At 50.7% G+C, this 20,228-nt stretch overlaps 1 protein-coding gene across 2 annotated transcripts in view; it reads right to left on the bottom strand.

Moving 5' to 3' along the window:
- ATP8B2 (ATPase phospholipid transporting 8B2) overlaps positions 1 to 20,228 on the bottom strand; it is a 53,138-nt gene that overhangs the window by 11,335 nt on the left and 21,575 nt on the right. For both annotated transcript variants that reach the window (XM_081891338.1, XM_081891337.1), the window contains 14 exons: positions 20,105 to 20,175; positions 17,275 to 17,354; positions 16,157 to 16,315; positions 14,484 to 14,572; positions 13,580 to 13,776; positions 9,937 to 10,145; positions 8,568 to 8,611; positions 6,503 to 6,668; positions 5,238 to 5,426; positions 4,600 to 4,715; positions 3,962 to 4,126; positions 2,371 to 2,482; positions 1,600 to 1,705; positions 419 to 563 (listed from right to left, as the gene is read on the bottom strand). In XM_081891338.1, the coding sequence (XP_081747464.1) occupies positions 419 to 563; positions 1,600 to 1,705; positions 2,371 to 2,482; positions 3,962 to 4,126; positions 4,600 to 4,715; positions 5,238 to 5,426; positions 6,503 to 6,668; positions 8,568 to 8,611; positions 9,937 to 10,145; positions 13,580 to 13,776; positions 14,484 to 14,572; positions 16,157 to 16,315; positions 17,275 to 17,354; positions 20,105 to 20,175 (1,848 nt within the window). The remainder of the gene's footprint in view (positions 1 to 418; positions 564 to 1,599; positions 1,706 to 2,370; positions 2,483 to 3,961; positions 4,127 to 4,599; positions 4,716 to 5,237; positions 5,427 to 6,502; positions 6,669 to 8,567; positions 8,612 to 9,936; positions 10,146 to 13,579; positions 13,777 to 14,483; positions 14,573 to 16,156; positions 16,316 to 17,274; positions 17,355 to 20,104; positions 20,176 to 20,228) is intronic.

The raw sequence follows: 20,228 nt of genomic DNA, 5'->3' as shown, positions 1-20,228 counted from the left end.
AGTGCTTTGGGACACTGGTGGCGCTGTGGGTTACACCACAGAGCATAGGACTTGCCAATCAGAAGGTCGGCGGTTCGAATCCCCGCAACGGGGTGAGCTCCCATTGCTCGGTCCCTGCTCCTGCCAACCTAGCAGTTCGAAAGCACGTCAATGTGCAAGTAGATAAATAGGTACCACTCCGGCGGGAAGGTAAACAGCGTTTCCGTGCGCTGGTCTGGTTTGCCAGAAGCGGCTAAGTCATGCTGGCCACATGACCCAGAAGCTGTACGCCGGCTCCCTCGGCCAGTAAAGCGAGATGAGTGCCACAACCCCAGAGTCGATCACGACTGGACCTAATGGTCAGGGGTCCCTTTACCTAAAGTGCTTTAAATGTATGGTGTGAATGCGGCCTAGGTACCCCCCCAAGGCGCCCACTTACCAGGCTGTGCCCATTGATCACCAGGGCGTACTCCCCAGCCACAGCCTCCAGCACGGACGTCAGCTTCGAGGCAGAGAGCTTCTCCTGGTAGGTGAACCCATTGCCCACGGAGCGGGAAGAGTCCACCAATTTCTCTCGAGCCTTCCTGCCGGAGAAGGTGGGGAGGAAAGTGGGCGGGGGAAAGGATTTGAGAAGCAGCCACGGAAAACCAGCCAAGGACTCATCTGCCTTCTTTCCAAACCCTCTAGGGGCAGATTCGGCAGGTCAGAGGGAACTACCGCAAACCATTCCTGTGGGTTTTTGTTGTTGTTGTTCATTGGGCTTAAATTTTTTGAATGTTACCTTTCCGCTTGTGTGGCTTGGAAAGGGGCAACGGGTAGCACAGGGACCAGAGAGAAGGAAGGAAGGAAGGAAGGAAGGAAGGAAGGAAGGAAGGAAGGAAGGAAGGAAGGAAGGAAGGAAGGAAGGAAAGGAGAGAGAAGGAGTAGCAGAGAGAAGTGTGGAAATGAGAGGGAGAAAAAAGAGAGAAAGAGAGAGAAAATAATAGAATAGAATAGAATAGAATAGAATAGAATAGAATAGAATAGCATAGCATAGCATAGCATAGCATAGCATAGCATAGCATAGCATAGCATAGCATAGCATAGCATAGCATAGCATAGAATAGAATAGAATAGAATTTATTATTTATACCCCGCCCATCTGACTGGGTTTCCCCAGCCACTCTGGGCGGCTTCCAACAAAGCATTAAAATACAGTAGTCTGTTAAAGATTAAAAGCTTCCCTAAAGAGGGCTGCCTTCAGATGTCTTCTAAAAGAGAGAGAGAGAGAGAGAGAAAGAAACAAAGAAAGAAAGAAAGAAAAAGAAAGAAAGAAAGAAAGAAAGAAAGAAAGAAAGAAAGAAAGGGAGAGAGAAGGGTTGCCCCTGACCATTTCTGGTTTTTGCTCCATCCACTGCTGTCTTTAGACCTGTCCATTTCACAAATCCGGCCCCAAGAGATCACCACTGCTGGAACAACACCAGTAGCAGGTAATGTGTTCCCTCCACACCTTGACTAGCTAACAGAGCAGCACTTTCTGCTTGCACTCAATGTTTGGTGCCAGAGAAATGGAAAAGCAGAGAAAGCTCCCTAATGGAGGGGCCACCACCAAGTGGGCCACGCCCGCGGGCCTCCACTCACCGCAACTCCTGCCGCACCTCCAAAACCGTGTGCCCCGTGATGATGAAGACCTCCGTCATCTCGTCCGTCAGCATCTTGCAGGAGTAGCCGATGTTCACGGCCGTCTCTGAGGGAGGAGAGAGAGAGGACAGGCCCGAATCAAAACCCAAACCCTCCAGGAGTCAAAATTTTCAAAAAAACCCTCTGAAACAATTAACAGAAGTGGAATACAAAAAGGGAGGTGCGAGGAGGTCGTTGAAATAAGCGAATGAAGGATAGGATGATGAAATTGTATGATGTGTTGTAAATTGTTTTTATTTTGTTGTGTTAGTTTAATATGTTAGTGTTCTGTGGTGTTTTTGTATTGTATTGTATTGTCTATTTTGTTTTGTAATGTCTGTAATGTTTAAATTGTTGGAAAAGTAATAAATATTATTTTATTAAAAAAAACCAAAATTTTCAAAACGGGGCCCCGAGAACCTATCTTGAACAGCAGAGCCAGAGTACCCTGGAAAGGGGGACTGATGGTTAAGCCAGTCTGGGACTGCAGCTCTGTGAGGGAAATAGGCAAGGGGGGGTCTCCTAACAACCGTCAGCAGCCTTCACAAAATGGCAGCTCCCAGAATCCTTTGGGGGAAGCCCTGACAGTTTACAATGGTATTGCAGCACTTTGAATGTACAGTGTGAAAGTGGATTTAGCAGGCTGTGCCGTAATAAAGAGTTGCGAGGACATTCCTGGGTCGGGCTGCAAAACGGGACACGTTCCGCCGGCATTTGGAATGGCCGCCTCACCTTGCTTGTCTCCCGTCAACACCCAGATTTTGATGTTTGCCAGCGTGAGGAGGGCAATGGTCTCCGGGACGCCCTGCTGCAGCTTATCTTCGATGGCGGTGGCCCCCAGCAGCTGGAGGGAGACAGAAACAAAAGGCCAAGTTACCTGACGCCACAAAATGGGAGACGTCTGACTCCCGGGTCCAAATTTGGCCCGTGAGGAAGCTCCTCGCAAACCGCAGCCACCTGTCGGCATCTGCGACCTCTCACGAATGACAGGAACACATGCAGCGGCAAAGGAAAGATCAGGAGCTTAAAACGAGGGGCTTCTTTGGAACCTCCCGATTAAAAAAAGGGCACTTATTTATTTAAAGCAGTTGATGTGGTTCCTTCCAGATATATTGCTGGACTCCCGGCTCCCATCATCCCCGCCCACTAGGCAAAACTGTCACGAGGCTGATGGAAATATGGAGGGCTATTCCTGTCAGGCTACCCCCCGATATGAATCATTTGTAGGTGGGTTTTCAGGGTTAAGCCTCCCAAAGAGTTATTTCGGCATGTTGTTGTTTAGTCGTTTCCGACTCTTCGTGACCCCCTGGACCAGAGCACACCAGGCAATTCTGTCTTTCACGGCCTCCCGCAGTTTGGTCAGACTCATGTTTGTGCCTTCGAGAACACTGTCCCACCATCTCGTCCTCTGTTGTCCCCTTCTCCTTGGGCCCTCCATCTTTCCCGACATCCAGGGTCTTTTCCAGGGAGTCTTCTCTACTCATGAGGTGGCCAAAGTCTTGGAGCCTCAGCTTCAGGATCTGTCCTTCCAGTGAGCACTCAGGGCTGATTTCCTTCAGAATGGAGAGGTTTGATCTTCTTGCAGTCCATGGGACTCTCAAGGGTCTCCTCCAGCACCAGAATTCAAAAGCATCAATTCTTCGGCGATCAGCTTTCTTTATGGTCCAGCTCTCACTTCCATACAACCAACACGAATTTTAAAAATCCCTTTCTTGTTTGTTTGTTTAAAAAAGGGTTATCTAAGGTATCTAACTGTTGGAGATGCAATAGGGATAATGCTTCTCTAAAACATGTTTGTTTATAAAATGGCTTTTAGATTTTAGCGGAAAAATTCCCTCCAAAGAGGAGTGGATATATAAAGTGAGTGACTATACAGTGGTACCTTGGTTTACAACCATAATCCGTTCCAGAGGTCCGGTTGTAAATCAAAACAGGTTGTAACCCAAGGTGAGCTTTCACCAATGGGGCCTCCCCCCAAAAATGTGTTGTAAGAAAAAGAGGGGGCGTTGTAATCCAAAATAAGGGACACACACTTCCGGGTTTGATGTGGTTGTAATCCAATATGGTTGTAATCGAAACCAAGGTACCACTGTATACAATTGGCAAAAATAAAAGCAGCTAATTCCTGAAGGAGCGTCTCCACCCCCATCATGCTACCCGGACACTGAGGTCCAGTGCTGAGGGCCTTCTGGCGGTTCCCTTGCTGCGAGAAGCCAAGTTACAGGGAACCAGGCAGAGGGCCTTCTCGGTGGTGGCACCCGCCCTGTGGAACACGCTCCCACCAGATGTCAAAAAGAACAACACAGAGGTGAAAAACACCAACCATCATGTCGTTCTCTACTTCCTCGTAAAGCCGGGCCAATCTCTCCTCGCGACCCTCGCCGGCGGAACTGGCTCGCTTCAGGCGCTCAGCCCAGCCTGTGTAGTAGCTCTCTTCAAGGTCGCGATAGGCAAGCACCAACGTCCGCAGACCCTCACCGGCATATTCCTGGGGGTGGAGAGGAGAAGAGAAGGAGGAGGTGGAAAAGCCGGAAGCACTTTTTGCAGATCACCGTGGTTTGCCCCTAACTCAGTACGATTCTAGTTAATCGTCGCCGCTTCTTTTTTTAAACACGAAAGCATCCGAAAGGGGTTTAGAATGCAAGAAGAGCAACAGGAAACCAAACGGAAAAACAGCCTTTGAACAAGAACCTAAAAATGCTGATCCGCAGAGAATATGTCAAGAGGATGGCTCACACCCCACCCCACCCCGTTAAAAGCAAAAAAACAGAGGACACATACGCATTCCCAATCCCTCTTCAAATTAAGGCCCAAATGCCCAAGCCAAAAAGAAAAGAAAAAAGTTTGGCATCTAAAACGCCTCTATTCAAGTTGCCCAAACTGGCAACCATCACTAGCCCCACAGAACGGCAGTCTTGCTTTCCACTCACCCCCTCTCTTGCTCCCCCCAAAACTACTTACATTCAGATGGTCAGTGGTGACGTTATACAGCTCCTGGTGTCCCGGGTGAAGCCTGTCCAGCAAAATGGTGTCTGCTCCTTTGCAGTACAGCCGGATTTGCCCCTCGTGGTTCCGTACTTATGGGGAGCAGGGAGGGGAGGCAAAGGGAGAGGAGACAAAAACCCCACAGATTTTAAGCACAAGCAGGTTGAAATTTCTTTATTGCTGTTTTAGCTCGTTTTTCCCCCAATGAGCTAGAGGTGGAATATATGTAGTTTCAAGTTGAAAAAAAATGTTTAAAGACACCTGCTTCTTGGGAGAAAAGCAATGACAAACCTAGACAGCATCTTAAAAAGTAGAGACATCACCTTGCCCACAAAGGTCTGTATGGTTAAAGACATGGTTTTCCCAGTAGTGATGTATGGAAGTGAGAGCTGGACCATCAAGAAGGCTGATCGCCGAAGAACTGATGCTTTTGAACTATGGTGCTGGAGGAGACTCTTGAGAGTCTGCGCTGGCCTAGCCCATGGAGGATCTCTGCGGGAGTGATCCAGCCCATGTCCAGAAAGCCTTGCTGACCCCTGCACTAGGCCAAGGTTTTTGTAGCTGCTCCCCTGGCCTCCCATCCCCATCTCCACCGGCGCCTCTCCCGTTCTCACCAATGACTGACATGCGCTTGCGGACGTTGTTGAAGTCCAAGATGGCCAGAAGCTGGTAGGTGACGGGCCGCCCCAGCTCCTGGATCACGATGGTCTTGGGGGTGCGTCCGCGGAAAACGAAGCCAAAGTTGCGGGAGGCGGTCACCAGGGCGCCCTCATCTGGGGACTGGGCTTTGTAAAACAACTCCCCTGTTTGGGTAAAGAGGGAGAAGAAAGAGAGAGAGGAATCTGAAACTGGCACTGCAGAACTGCTGCATTTCCTCCTGAAATACAGTGGGCGCTCGGGTTGCGAATGTGATCTGTGCGGGAGGCACGTTTGCAACCTGCAGAGGCGCATCTGCGCATGCGCGGGTTGAGATTTGGTCTTCTGCGCATAGTGTGATTTAGCACTTCTGTGCATGCGCTGAAACCCAGAAGTAACTCATTCCAGTACTTCTGGGTTTTGGCGCATTTATAACCAGAAAACGCCCAACCTGAAACATCTGTTACCGAAGGTATGACTGTACAAGAGACCGCCATCAGCATTGGCATTCTGCGGGCTCCTAAAGTCACATCTCCTTCGCCCCTGAAGTTCATGTTGTTGTTTTAACTGCTTTTTACTCGCTGGAATAGCTCAGTTGTTGGGTTAAAGCCCTGCGCTGGGCTAGACGACCCTCGTGTCCGTTCCAACTCTACAATTCTATGATTAACCAATTTAATTGTTATGCTTCTTAAACCGCTTCACTGCATGTTTTAGGTTAAGGGTGGTTTTGGCGCATCCCTTATCTCCCTCTTGATCGCTTGCCGATCAGCAGCTCAGCGGCTTCGTTTCAACACCCCCTTCCCTCTTGTTTGCCTTAGCGTCTTTTCCTTAGCTGGAGCAGTTTTTTGCTCCTCCTTTTCTTCTAACTTCTTTCCTCATTGCTTGTTTTAGTATTCCTGTCTCCTCTCCTTGCAAGTTCACTGTCTTTACCTCCCCACTCCCAGGCAGCCTCCTTTATCGCTAGCGTCCCTTATCTCCCTCTCAATCGCTTGCCAATCGTTTCAACACACCCTTCCCTCTTTAAAAAAAAAAAAAAGCACAATCTGCTTTTCGCCCCTGGGCAATTCGGCTCCATTTCCCCTTACTTTTTAGGAGGAAAAAAGTGCATCTTATGGAGCGAAAAATACGGTAGTTCTCCTTCAAGGAATAACATGCTGTAAACTTCAGAAGACTTTCCACCCCTGTAGCAGGACCAACACCTCCTCCTCTTCCCCCTGATTTTTTAAAAGACCCCAATCCCAACCTGGGCTCTTCTCCTCGGACATGACCGTGTGGCAGAGGGAGAGGAGGCGGAAGAACTCGTGTACATGAGGGTCACCGAGCTTGACCGCTTCCAGCAGCGCTGCATCCCAGAAGGTGAACTTGGGGTCCGCCAGGGGATTGAAAGAGAAGTCCACTGGTTCCGTCTTCTGGGGGAGGCCGGGAGAGAGGAGGAGAAGAAAGGGTTACAGTGGTGGCTGGGTGAGCATGGGGACTGGTAGGGTGAGAGGCCGGGAGCTCGACAGTAGGGGGCGCCAGAGGCAATGGCAGGTGGAGCCAATGAATGCAGTTTCGTCACCATTCTCCTATTCCTGATCCCTGCCGAGTTCTGACATGATCAAAACTGAGAGGAAGGAGGGGGAAGATGTTGAGAGGCAGAAACACCTCTGGACTGGATGTAAGAAAGAAGGTGTTAGGATATTTCCGTTCCACCTTAAAAGGGAGCAGGCTTTGTGAGTCACAGAGTCTGCGTGTTTCCTGTTCACAGGGTGTTTCTGTTGTGTCTATGCTTTTGTTTCTCTCTGTGCCTGAGCATACCGAAGCAGGCAGTCATGTTTTTTCTTTGTTCTGACCAACGTTGAATAAACTTCTCAATAATGCTCTCCTGCGTGCAACTTTCACTGTGCGAACTCTGCTGATAGAGCGTGCATCAGTTCTGGAATGTGGCAAGCTATTTTCTGGAGCTCGTGTCGCTAATTGCTGATACTGTATCTACGGGAGATCGATGGATCGTCCGGAGGCGACGTGGGGGCCATGATGGGCCATATCTCCCTGGCAGTATCCCAACAGAAGGTAGGCAGGTGGGGAGCTGGCGGAGAGCAGAGCGAAGCTGGTGGGGCACAGCTGACATTTGCCCAAATACAGCAGCCTCCAGTGGCCAGCAATATCACCCAAAATAACAGTTGCCTCTTTTTTTATTCTATTATTGGATTGTTGTGGGACGCGGGTGGCGCTGTGGGTTAAACCACAGACCCTAGGACTTGCCGATCAGAAGGTCGGCGGTTCGAATCCCCGCGACGGGGTGAGCTCCCGTTGCTCAGTCCCTGCTCCTGCCAACCTAGCAGTTCGAAAGCACGTCAAAATGCAAGTAGATAAATAGGTACCGCTCTGGCGGGAAGGTAAACGGCGTTTCCGTGCGCTGCTCTGGTTCGCCAGAAGCGGCTTAGTCCTGCTGGCCACATGACCCAGAAGCTGTAGGATGGCTCCCTCGGCCAACAGAGTGAGATGAGCGCCGCAACCCCAGAGTCGGCCACGACTGGACCTAATGGTCAGGGGTCCCTTTACCTTTACCCTTATTGGATTGTTGGAATTGAAAACTAATAAAACTAATAAAAACTTGACCTTTTTATCCCCAAAAAAGTTTTTGATTGAGTTTCCACTGAAATGAGGCTGCATTTTAATGTTTTAATGTTGTATTTTAATCTTGTTTCTTAAGCTGTATTTCAATTGATTGTTTTTAGTATATTTGGTGTTAGCCACCCTGAGCCCAGTCTTGGCTGGGGAGGGCGGGGTATAAATATCTAAAAAATAAAAAATTAAATAAAAATTATTATAAAATAATAATAATGCCTATTTTGACGAGGCCTAATGGAGGGCATATAAAAAGCCACCCTACATAAACATTTTTTGGGGGGGGGGTGATCTGCAGCGAAGGTTTCATTTGGTCCACGTTTTTAAGTCAATAGGACATTTCTGCTTCCAGGACAAATATGCCTTTCGAACGATGGATTTTCTTCCTCCAGACGGGACATTGGGGAGTTTAAGATTATTATTATTTTTTAATAGATTGTAAGTTCATTGGGGCAGGGACTTTGTCCTTTTACGCACTGTGGAATGCCATGCATCCTAATGGGAGTATATAAATTAATGAGGTGACCATTATCACTGTTATTATTCCCGATAACAGGGGGCAGCTCTGCAGGTGGGTGTTTCCGCCACCACTTTCCTTCCCCCTCCCCGCCTCACCCCCCCACTCCCCTTAATAAAACCCCTTTCCTCGCTCCTTTCTGCCATCCATCTCATCGCCAAGATTCTCCCACAGCTCCTACCTCTCCGAGCTCAGCCTTGTAACCCAGAACATCCAGGACATCACCTGCGAAACAGAGAAAAATAAAGAGCGAGGGTTATGACCCAGGAGGGCGCGAGAGAGAGAGAAGGTATTGACACACCATAGTAGGATACTACCATAGTAGAACACCATCGCTGTTCTGGCTTCAGCGATAGCTGCGCAGCCTGCATTCGCTCCATAAGACGCACACACATCTCCCCTTACTTTTTAGGAGGGAAAAAGTGCGTCTTATAGAGCGAAAAATACAGTAGTTGTTTATTGCCTTGACATCTGGTGGGAGGGCGTTCCACAGGGCGGGCGCCACTACCAAGAAGGCCCTCTGCCTGGTTCCCTGTAACCTCACTTCTCGCAGCAAGGGAACTGCCAGAAGGCCCTCGGCGCTGGACCTCAGTGTCTGGGCTGGATAATGGGGGTGGAGACGCTCCTTCAGGTATACTGGACCGAAGCCATTTAGAACGAGCTCCATCTGCCCCTCACTTCCCTCTACAGCATGTGCAGAAACTACTTTCTTGACCATTGGGCCCATTATTGGTCTTGTCCGTTCAATCCGCTGAAATCTGTCTTTACATGCAGTGAAAGTCCCTAACTCACTGGAGTTTGAAACCCATTGGCTACCCTTGTCTGGTGTAGCCAGTCAGTTGAACAGTACAGTGGTACTTTGGTACTCAGACAGCTTGGCTCCCGAACAAATTGGCTCCCAAACGCCGCAAACCCAGAGGTGTTCTGGTTTGTGAACATTTTTCGGAAGCTGAACACCCGACACTGAGTGCAGGAAGCTCCTGCAGCCAATCGAAAGCCACACCTTGGTTTTTGAATGGTTTGGGGAGTCGAACGGACTCCCGGAACGGATTAAGTTCAAGATCCAAGGTACCACTGTAGTGAGGAAGAAGAAAAAGAAGAAGAAAAAGAAGAAGAACCACCAATAACAGCAACTAATAATTTGAAAGAGAGGAAGAAGAACCAATAACAGCAACTAATACAGTGGTACTTCGGGTTAAGTACTTAATTCGTTCCAGAGGTCTGTACTTAACCTGAAACTGTTCTTAACCTGAAGCACCACTTTAGCTAATGGGGCCTCCTGCTGCCACCGCCAGAGCACGATTTCTGTGCTCATCCTGAAGCAAAGTTCTTAACCTGAAGCACTATTTCTGGGTTAGCGGAGTCTGTAACCTGAAGCGTATGTAACCCGAGATACCACTGTAATTTGAAGAAGAACCAATAACAGCAACTAATAATTTGAAGAAGAACCAATATCAGCAACTAATATTTTTTTTAAAAAACACCCTAGTCATAATGACAACAAAACTGGTTTCGAACCCGGTGCCTGCATTTTGGGCCACCTGGCTTACCGTAGCTGCGCCCGTTCACAGAGCACTTGCTGAAGACCATGATGTTCTGGGTGAGGGTGCCCGTCTTGTCAGAGAAGATGTACTCCACCTGCCCCAACTCCTCATTGAGGGTCGTGGTCCGGGCCTCGGCCGGCGTGCACCTCTTCACGCAATACATCTTCTTATCCCAGTTGATGAAGTAGCTGTGCCCGAGGCGAATCACCTCCACGCTGCGCAGACACGGGAGGAGGAAGAGGTTAGCGCAGGGACAGAAACCAGCCCACTGCACCAAGGTAAAATTCATTCCCCGGCTCTCTCTTTCTGCCTCTGGCCCAGACTACCACTGGTAAGTGGCTCTCAAAAACATGCCCAGAAAGGCCCTCAAGTTGGAAAGTGTTCCTTGCCTCTGGATTGGGGCCAGGGCCTGGAGAGATCCACCAAATGCCCCCCCCCCCCCGGCCTGCCTGGAGGCTCCTCAAAAACACAGATTTACAGACAGGGGGGTGTAAAAGCTGCTTTGAGGCCGCGAGATAGAAGTCTGACGAATGAACGAAGAAACAAACAGAAGCCCCGAGAAATGAGAGGAAGATCTCGGAATCGGCTACTCACAAGGCCTTAAACGCTCTCCCCTACCAGGGTTCGGGGAAGGGGTGGAAAGATAGCAGACTATACCTTATAGACTCATATATTGAGTCAGGTCATTTGGTCCATCTACCTTGGTACAGGCAACTCCCCATTTAAAAAAGGTAAAGGGATCCTTGTCCATTAGGTCCAGTCGTGGCCGACTCTGGGGTTGCGGCGCTCATCTCACTTTATTGGCTGAGGGAGCCGGCGTACAGCTTCCAGGTCATGTGGCCAGCATGACTAAGCCGCTTCTGGCAAACCAGAGCAGCCGTTTACCTTCCCGCTGGAGTGGTACCTCTTTATCTACTTGTACTTGATGTGCTTTCGAACTGCTAGGTTGGCAGGAGCAGGGACTGAGCAACAGGAGCTCACCCCGTTGCGGGGATTCGAAATGCGACCTTCTGATCGGCAAGCCCAAGAGGCTCTGTGGTTTAACCCGCAGCGCCACCCGCGTCCCTACTCCCCATTTACAAGTGACATTTTTGCATGCAACTGTGCACACTTGCAGTACCAGGAACCTGGAAATGGGGAGCACCCTGGAGAGTCCAACTGCCTTGCGAGGAAAGTAAAGGACCCCCTGACGGTAAAGTCCAGTCAAAGGTAGGATTGCAGCGCTCATCTTGCTTCAGGCCGAGGGAGCCGGCGTTTGTCCACAGACAGCTTACCAGGTCATGTGGCCAGCAGGACTAAGCCGCTTCTGGTGCAACGGAACACCATGATGGAAACCAGAGCGCACAGAAATGTTGTTTACCTTCCCACCACAATGGTACCTATTTATCTACTTGCACAGGTGTGCTTTTGAACTGCTAGGTTGACAGGAGCTGGGACGGAGCAACGGGAGCTCACTCCATCGCAGGGATTCGAACCGCCGACCTTCTGATCGGCAAGCCCAAGAGGCTCAGTGGTTTAGACCACAGCACCACCTGCATGCCCTGGCTCGTGAGCAGACCCTCCACAGAGTCCAATGGTCTTTTCGCGAGCTGGAGGCCTCACTGCTTAACACATGAGCAAGCCCCACTGCCCCCCAGGCTTGTGCAAGCCAGAGGGGCAGAGGAGGTCTTCTTGACCAGCTCAGCTGATGGGCAGGGAAGCTGCTTCCCTGTGTGTCAGCTGTGCAAGCTGGAGATGTCACTGGGATTGAACCCGGATCCTTTGGCAAGCAAAGCAGTTGCTCTATTACAGAGCTATGGCCTTCCCTTAAAAATAATTGCTTGTGGAACTGAACTAGGCTGCCTTATACCGGTGTATCGTTTATCTATCCAGGTCAGCACTGTCAAGACTGACCGGCAGAGTCTCTCCAGGTTTTAAGGCAGAAGATGCTCTCATCTGCACCTGGGAGATGCCAGGATTTGAACCTGGAACCTTCTGCATGCTGTAACCACTAAGCTACATCCCTTATGCAGCTCACAGGATGTTATGGAACGGGACGTCCCGCTCACCCCCTACCTCACCATAAGCTGCAAGGATCCAAGCAAAGCGGGAAGAGGATTTCGGGTGGCGGCGCATGCTCTTACCTGGGGGCTAAGGGTGTGAGAGAGAAAGAGAAATTCGTGCTGAAGAATTCAAAAGAAAAAGAGAAATTAAACCAACAAAAAAAAAGAACAGACACAGATAGCAGGGTTGCAGGCAGAAAGGCAGGGGGGGAATAAGATGAAACCAAAAAATAGGAATGTGGCAGTGCAGCGATCAGGACATACTAAATGTGTATGACAGAGGCATCGTTAGGAGAAGGTGGGAGAGCTAAAACTGGTCAGATCATTCCTGATAATAGCATCAGATGCCTGCTTCCTAAAATTCTGCCTGCTCACCTCTTTTAGAATCACAGAGCTGGAAGGGGACCCGAGGGTCATCTAGTCCAACCCGCTGCAATGCAGGAATCTCAACGCGCAGGCCCCCATCCAACTTGGAACCATACCGGACCCTGCTTAGCTTTGCAAAGCTGCAAGCAGTTTCATCGCTGCACCACCAGGAGGATCCTAACTCTCAATTCCGTCTCCTCCTGAAGTTATAGGTTGGTTTCGAGGGAGCTCAAGGGTCTGGACACTGCCTGTCTAAAGACTCTGGGACGAGATTGAGGATTCAGGGACAGCAGCTAATAAGCAAAAGCCGCAGTTGCAAACTCAGCTGTGAACTCATTGGAGGTGAAGCAGTAGGCAAGTCACTCGACCTCAACCTTCCCCATCTGTAATAGGGGTGTAATAAATGCTGGCCATGTCTTACAGGGGTTGATGCAAGGGTTGTTGACCTGTATTACATAGGGGCTGTGCCTGCACGAAGCTGCAGAAGGATCAGTTTCAATGACCATTTCTGTCTGCAAGGAGGAGAATGGGAAATTTAGCTTTCATTTTAGACACCTTGCAGTTTGTCGTGACATCCAAAACCGGGCAGATTACCGTCAGTTGAAACTATGTGCAGCAGAAGCAAGCTACCTCCAAACCCTGGTTTATGAAGCTGGCTTGCTTTCCCTAACCATGGTTAACAGTAACCATGGCTAAGATTAACCATGGTTAACCACAGGCCCTTTTTAACAAGTCAAGGCAACCGTATGTCAGGCCTGTACCCCGTTAATATATTAAAGGTAAAGGGACCCCTGACCATTATGTCCAGTCGTGGCCGACTCTGGGGTTGCGCGCTCATCTCACTCTATAGGCCGAGGGAGCCGGCGTACATGTGGCCAGCATGACTAAGCCGCTTCTGGCGAACCAGAGCAGCGCACGGAAATGCCGTTTACCTTCCCTCCGGAGTGGTACCTATTTATCTACTTGCACTTTGAGGTGCTTTCGAACTGCTAGGTTGGCAGGAGCAGGGACTGAGCAACGGGAGCTCACCCCGTTGTGGGGATTCGAACTGCCAACCTTCTAATCCGCAAGTCCTAGGCTCTGTGGTTTAGCCCGCAGTGCTACCCGCGTTAATATATTACTACCCCCTTATTGGAGAACTAAGCTACTGAGAATACTGAAAGGCACATCCCATAATGGCTAGGAATTATTATTAAGGGCGACAAAAACAGTGGGAGGGGGATGAGAGTGCCCCCAAATACCTGACGTAGAGGGAGATGGGGACGACCGTGTTCAGGATGATGATGTAGGACCAGAAGGAGAGGAAGCCAGAGAAAAAGGCACTGTCGACCGCCTCGTCCCAGGGTAGGTAGATCTGGAAGCAGGCGCCCACCTCGTACTCCCAGATGGAGTTGCCGATGGCCAGGATGATGCCCATGCACACGAGAAAGCCGAAGATCTGCCGGGCGAAGGTGCACGGAGTATTAAAAGTAGACAAAGAAAACACACAAAGAGAGGGCAGGATCTTCTATGCTCAGGTGGAACAGGAGGGGAGACTCCTTGCTTAAAAACCGTGGAGAGAAAGGAGCCCTCCTGTGGCGCAACGAGTCAATGCATCCGGCTGTTAACCAGAAGGTTGGTGGTTCGAGCCCAACCAGGGACAGCGGCAGGCAGAATTCCTGCATCACAGGGGGTTGATCAGGGGTTGGCAACGTGCAGCCCATGGGCCGGATGCAGCCCACGAAGACCGTTTTACCAACCCACGAGCTGCCCCCAAACTTAGCCGCCCACTCAGCAAGTCCCCCACGCGCTGCACTAAACCGGTGCAGCGCAACGCGGGGACTCACCAAGCGGCGCCAGAAATCACGTCTCTGCATGCACAGATACTGGAAATCACGTCTGCGCATGTCCAGACGCCGGAAATCGCTTCTGCACAGGTGTGATTTCCGGTGTCTGGGCATGCGCAGAAGCAATTTCCAGCGCTGCGGACATGCGCAGGCGTGATTTCTGGCGCTGCGCCAGTCCGGCCCACGGACAATCTCCATGGGAGTGATCCAGCCCACGGCCAGTAAACCTTGCTGATCCCTGGTCTAGATGACCCTCAGAGGGTCTCATCCAACTCTAGAATTCTAGGAAGGGAGGGAGAGAGCAGGGAGCTTTACGTACCCAAAGCACCAAGGTGTTCATCAAGCGGTCAATGCTCGTTCTCTTGAATTTCGTGCGGCCGCTGTTCTGCATCAGTTTGGTGTCTGGGCCTGTAGGAGCCAGAGAAATAAACATACAGGACGAACATGATGTAATTTACAGTGGTACCTCGGGTTAAGAACTTAATTCATTCCAGAAGTCTGTTTTTAACCCGAAACCGTTCTTAACCTGAGGCACGCTTTAGCTGCCACCGCGCCGTGCGATTTCTGTTCTCACCCTGAGGTAAAGTTCTTAATCCGAGGTACTACTTCCGGGTTAGCGGAGTCTGTAACCCAAAGTGTTTGTAACCCAAGGTGTTTGTAACCCGAGGTACCACTGTAATGTGACTCCAGAATTTAAAACATTTGCGCTGGCTGCCCATCTACGCCTGAGCCAGGCCCCAGGTCCTTGTCTTAAGTTACGAAGCCCCAAACAAATTAAGATCCAAGGTACCGCAGTTGCTGCTTTGAGGATTTGCACCCATAACAATCTAGATTTTCTGCATTGGCCTAGATCAGGCACGTCCAACTATCTTTTTTAGGGGGAGAGACCATGGTTGTTGAGCATTTTCTCCCCCTTTCCTATCCTTTTTGGGGGGGGCGGGGGAGCTAACAATCGCTTAGGATCAACCAGGAACATCCCGCAATCGACCAGTAGATCGCGATCGACCAGTTGGACTTGCCTGGCCTAAATGACCCTTGTGGTTCCTTTTCAACTCTCCAATGGTTCCATGAAATGAAATGTAAAAAATAAGTCAAGGATCGAGGGGCACTGACTTTCCCCCATTTTTGTGACCTTGTGAAAAAATTCTTCGTTTTTTCAACCAGATCTTGATGGAGCTTCAGGAGACCATGAGAGATCAAGTGAGGGAGGGACAATAACCCCCATCTTTTTTCCTTGCGTGTGCTGGGCCCAGGGGTAACCTGTGAAATGCGGTCCAAGACCGGACCAGAATCCGAAGGTTCCCCTGGGAGTCAGTCCGAGAGGGCCAAGGCAGGAAACCAGGCAAGGACAGGTACAGGATCTCAGGCAGGATCTAGCATACAACCTGGGGCGGGGTCCGACAGCCTTTTATCTTTGTCAGGGTAACGGCTGGTCCTGATCCCCCGGTGACTCACCTCCCTGTCTCGCCTGAAGGCGAGCACTCCTCCTGCGAGTACTCAGGTCTCTCCTTCTCTCAGACCTGAGTCTCTGCAGCTCAGGAGACGTCGGTGGGTTACTAGACCCAGAGGCTGCCTCAGCCTCTCCTGACCCAACTGGTAGTGGAGCAGCTGCAAGTGATGGCCCAGCTGAAGGCAACGAGATCATCCCCACATCTGGAGCCAGGGCAGGCTCAGGCCCCTGACTCAGCCCAGCTGGTGTTTGTTGCAGGGGAACCTGTGCAGACTGGGACTCTTCAGGATCAGGCCCCAGACTTGGTTCAGATGATGCCTGAGGCAAAGGGTCTGGTGCAGACTGAGACTCCTCTGGTTCCGAGTCTGAGCCCGAGTCCCAGGCCATCACAGCATGTTGGGTCTTCCCAGATTGTGCACCGAAGAGCAGGCTGGTTTGGGGGGTGGGGAGGCAAGGTGTTCTGGATGAGGCTCCTTGGCTGAAGAGCAGGGTATCAACCGCTTTAAGGAAAACTGAAATAAGCTGAAAATAACCTCACGCACCTGCAAAGATGACAAGGCCAAAACACCACTCCGTATTGCGGAGGACGCAGCCACGAAGCAGCATGTTCTGGTTGCTCAAGGAGTGTTTGCTGTCCTTCCAGTAGAGCGTCCCGCTGAACTTGTCCAGCTTATTGTTGGGCGGCTCACAGATCACCTCCCCTGAAGTCGAAAGGCATCAATTCAGAGCAAATTCCCCAGCCTTGCATTTCCTCCAAGCTAGGAAATTTTGCTGGGTGCAGTGAGCAGAGGCTGGAGGTGCCCATTGGGTGGCAGGCAGGGAGGCCAACAGCAGGTGGCGCCAGAGCCAATGAGAGACTAAGAGGAAGCTCAGCTATTCCTGGTACACCTAAACGGCTCGGCCCAGTATACCTGAAGGAGCGTCTCCACCCGCATCGTTCAGCCCGGACACTGAGGCCCAGCTCCGAGGGCCTTCTGGCAGTTTCCTGACCGCGAGAAGTGAGGTTACAGGGAACCAGGCAGAGGGCCTTCTCGGTGGTGGCCCCCACCCTGTGGAAAGCCCTCCCATCAGATGTCAAGGAAATAAACAACTATCTGACTTTTAGAAGACATCTGAAGGTAGCCCTGTTTAGGGAAGCTTTTAATGTTTGAAGTTTTATCGTGATTTTAATATTCTGTTGGAAGCTGCCCAAAGTGGCTGGGGAAATCCAGCTGGATGGGCGGGGTATAAATTAATTAATTCATTATTTATTATTATTATTATTATCATCATCGTCGTCGTCGTCGTCGTTATTATCATCATCACCTTGCCCTCAGTCTCTTTTCCAATTCAACGAAACTTCAGATCTGGAAGATCCTCGGGGCAGAGACTTATCTGGTTGGAGTTTTATTGAGGATGCTCCCCTTGCCCTCCACCTGTTCCCTCATCATTTTATAATGTAAGCTACCTGGGGCAGGGACCCGGCCCTTTGCAACCTGCAAAGCACTGGTGGCACCAGGCAAACCAGAGGTGGGGAGCGTTTCTCAGCGCCAAGAGACGAAGGACTGTCGGCCCAGGCAGGGGAAAACACATGCAAGGAGGGAGGGGGTGTCCCGAGGGCCAGGTAGGAAAACCTGCATGCTCCGTGTCCCACGCAAAACTTTGCCCCCCCCCCACTCACCATCAAAGTGTGCAAGCTTGCTGGTGTCACTCAGCTCTGACGTCACTGGGATGGCCTGACGGACCTTCATGTTGGTCTCCCTGGAGGCAAAAGCAGCATTAAACATGGAGGGGGGGTCCAAGGAGCAGGCCCAGGCGCCTAGGTCCTGGATTCCTGCCCGGGGGGGGGCAATCTTTGTACTCAAGCCTACCCCCAATGAAAAGAGGCACAGTAAGAACCGGATCAGGATGAAGGGATCCAAGATGCACAGTGTCCTGCTCATCACAGGTTGAATCCTGACTGAGGTTGAATCCTGACAAGACAGAAGTACTGTTTTGGGGGGACAGGAGGCGGGCAGGTGTGGAGGACTCCCTGGTCCTGAATGGGGGAACTGTGCTCCTGAAGGACCAGGGGCACAGCCTGGGATTCATTGTGGACTCACAGCTGCCCATGGAGGCACAGGTCAATTCTGTGTCCAGGGCAGCTGTTTATCAGCTCCATCTGGTACGCAGGATGAGACCCTACCTGCCCGCAGACTGTCTCGCCAGAGTGGTGCATGCTCTGGATATCTCATGCTTGGACTACTGCAGTGCGCTCTATGTGGGGCTATCTTTGAAGGTGACCTGGAAACTACAACTAACCCAGAATGCGGCAGCTAGACTGGTGACAGGGGCAGCCGCGGAGACCACATAACACCGGTCTTGAAAGACCTACATTGGGTCCCAGTACGTTTCCGAGCACAATTCAAAATGTTGGTGCTGACCTTTAAAGCCCTAAACGGCCTCGGCCCAGTATACCCGAAGGAGCATCTCCACCCCCATTGTTCTGCCCGGACACTGAGGTCCAGCGCCGAGGGCCTTCTGGCGGTTCCCTCACTGCAAGATGCCAAGTTTCAGGGAACCAAGCAGAGGGCCTTCTCAGTGGTGGCACCCGCCCTGTGGAACGCCCTCCCACCCGCCCTGTGGAACTGCTAGGTTGGCAGGAGCAGGGACCGAGGAACAGGAGCTCACCCTGTCGCAGGGATTCGAACCACTGACCTTCTGATCGGCAAGTCTTAGCTCTGTGGTTTAACCCACAGCGCCACCCGTGTCCTACTCTGTTTAAACGTAAGCAGTACATAAATGGGATGAATGAAATGAACTATGTTAGCGGTTCAAATCGCATTGGAATAAAAATAGCTGACATGCCAAAAACAGCCACCCTATGGAACTCCCTGCCTTTTGACAACAGCCAGCCATCTTCACTAAAAACATTTTTATTTAAGCAAGTCTATCCAGACATGTGGAACGCTGACATGTGCTTCAATTTGGTTTTCAGCTTTTTGGTTTAAATTATTTTTTGGAGGTTTCAAATTGTTGCTTTTAAATGTTTTCTTGTCATTGTTCTATTCCTCTTGTAAACTGCTTTGGGGTTTTGTTTTCAGAATTAAGCAATATATTGATTTTATTGGGGGGGGGATAATAAAGTATCATTTTATTCATTTACTTCGTGCATATCCCGCCTTTTCTTCCAAGGAACTCAAGGTGGTAGGAATCATACAATTCTGGAGTTGGAAGGGACCCCTAGAGTCATCTAGTCTGACCCCCCCCCCCCCGCAACACATGAATCTCAAATAGAAAACGTTTTACTATGTTTTATATGTGCTGTAAAGCTGCCTGAAGTGGCTGGGGAAACCCAGGCAGATGAACAGAGCATAAATAAAATATACTAAGTTTTAATTTATATATATTTTTAACTGTTGCTAATTCTGTATTGTCCCTGCTATACCTAATTGCAAATTCAAATGTATCCCTATCGTGTTTTATGACTTCCTTGATATTGTACGTGGGCTGGAACTGGTCTAATAAAATTCATTCAAATAAAATATAAAATACAGTGGTGCCTCGCAAGACAAAATTAATTCGTTCTGCAAGTTTTTTCTTCTTGCGAGTTTTTCGTCTTGCGAAGCATGGTTTCCCATAGGAATGCATTGATGCGTTCCTATGGAGACCACTTGCCAGGCTGGCGGTGCGGAGAAGGGCTTTTCTCCCCACCGCAAGCCTTCAGGACAGGTACGGGAACAGAGGGGAAGGCGCGCAGTGCTTCTCCTCTGTTCCCGGGGCTTGCGGTGGGAGGAGGGTTTTTCCTCCCCACGCCAACATTCAGAACAGCATTCTGAAAGTTGGCGGTGGGAAGGAAAACCCTCCTCCCACCGCAAGTCTTCAGGACAGCCATCCGAAGGCTGGCGCGGGGAGAAGGTCTCTCTGCCCCACCGCCAGCCTTCGGAGCAGCCATCCCAAGGCTGGCGGCAGGAGGAGGTCTCTCCGCCCCACCGCCAGCCTTTGGAGGAGGTCCGAGGACAGTGGGGAAGACGCGCTGCGCTTCCCCGCTGTCCCGGAGATTTCCCGAGGGGCTTTCGTCTTGCGAAGGAAGCCCATAGGGAAATTCGTTTTGCGAAGCACCTCCAAAACGGAAAACCCTTTTGTCTAGCGGGGCACCACTGTATAAAATAACTAAAGCATCCAGGATGGATAGCCAACCAATCTCTCCCTGGTATATATGGTTTCCCCTCCTCCCAATTTTATCCTCACGACAACCCTGTGAGGTGGGGTTCGGCTGAGAGGCTGCGACTGGCCCAAGCGACCTTCGGGGCTCAGCGGGGATTTGAACCCTGGTCTCTTCCCGGTCCCAGTCTGGCACCTTAACCACTATACCATGCTAGCAGTCCCAGCCCGACGGAAACCCCCATCCAAATGAGCAGACACCTGCTTCAATGCGTAAACCCAATAGCGCAAGGCTCACTTTCCGAGACGGCCCCCTCAACTGACCCAACTGCTGAGGGGAAAGCATGGGAAATGGGGTCAGCACTCACCCGTCCAGCTCTGCCGTTTCGATGTAGCAAAGTCCGTGAGGTTCGCTGCTGGACAGGAGGAGCAAGTCAGCCTGCGGGGAGAAGAGGAGGAAAGCGGCTAAAGCAGCAAATATCAGCCACAGAG

This window comes from Podarcis melisellensis, assembly GCF_964234715.1.
Source record: "Podarcis melisellensis genome assembly, chromosome: 16".
Lineage (NCBI taxonomy): Eukaryota > Metazoa > Chordata > Lepidosauria > Squamata > Lacertidae > Podarcis > Podarcis melisellensis.
The sequence above is the reverse complement of the archived record's forward strand: the minus strand, read 5'-3'. Positions and strand labels throughout refer to the sequence as shown.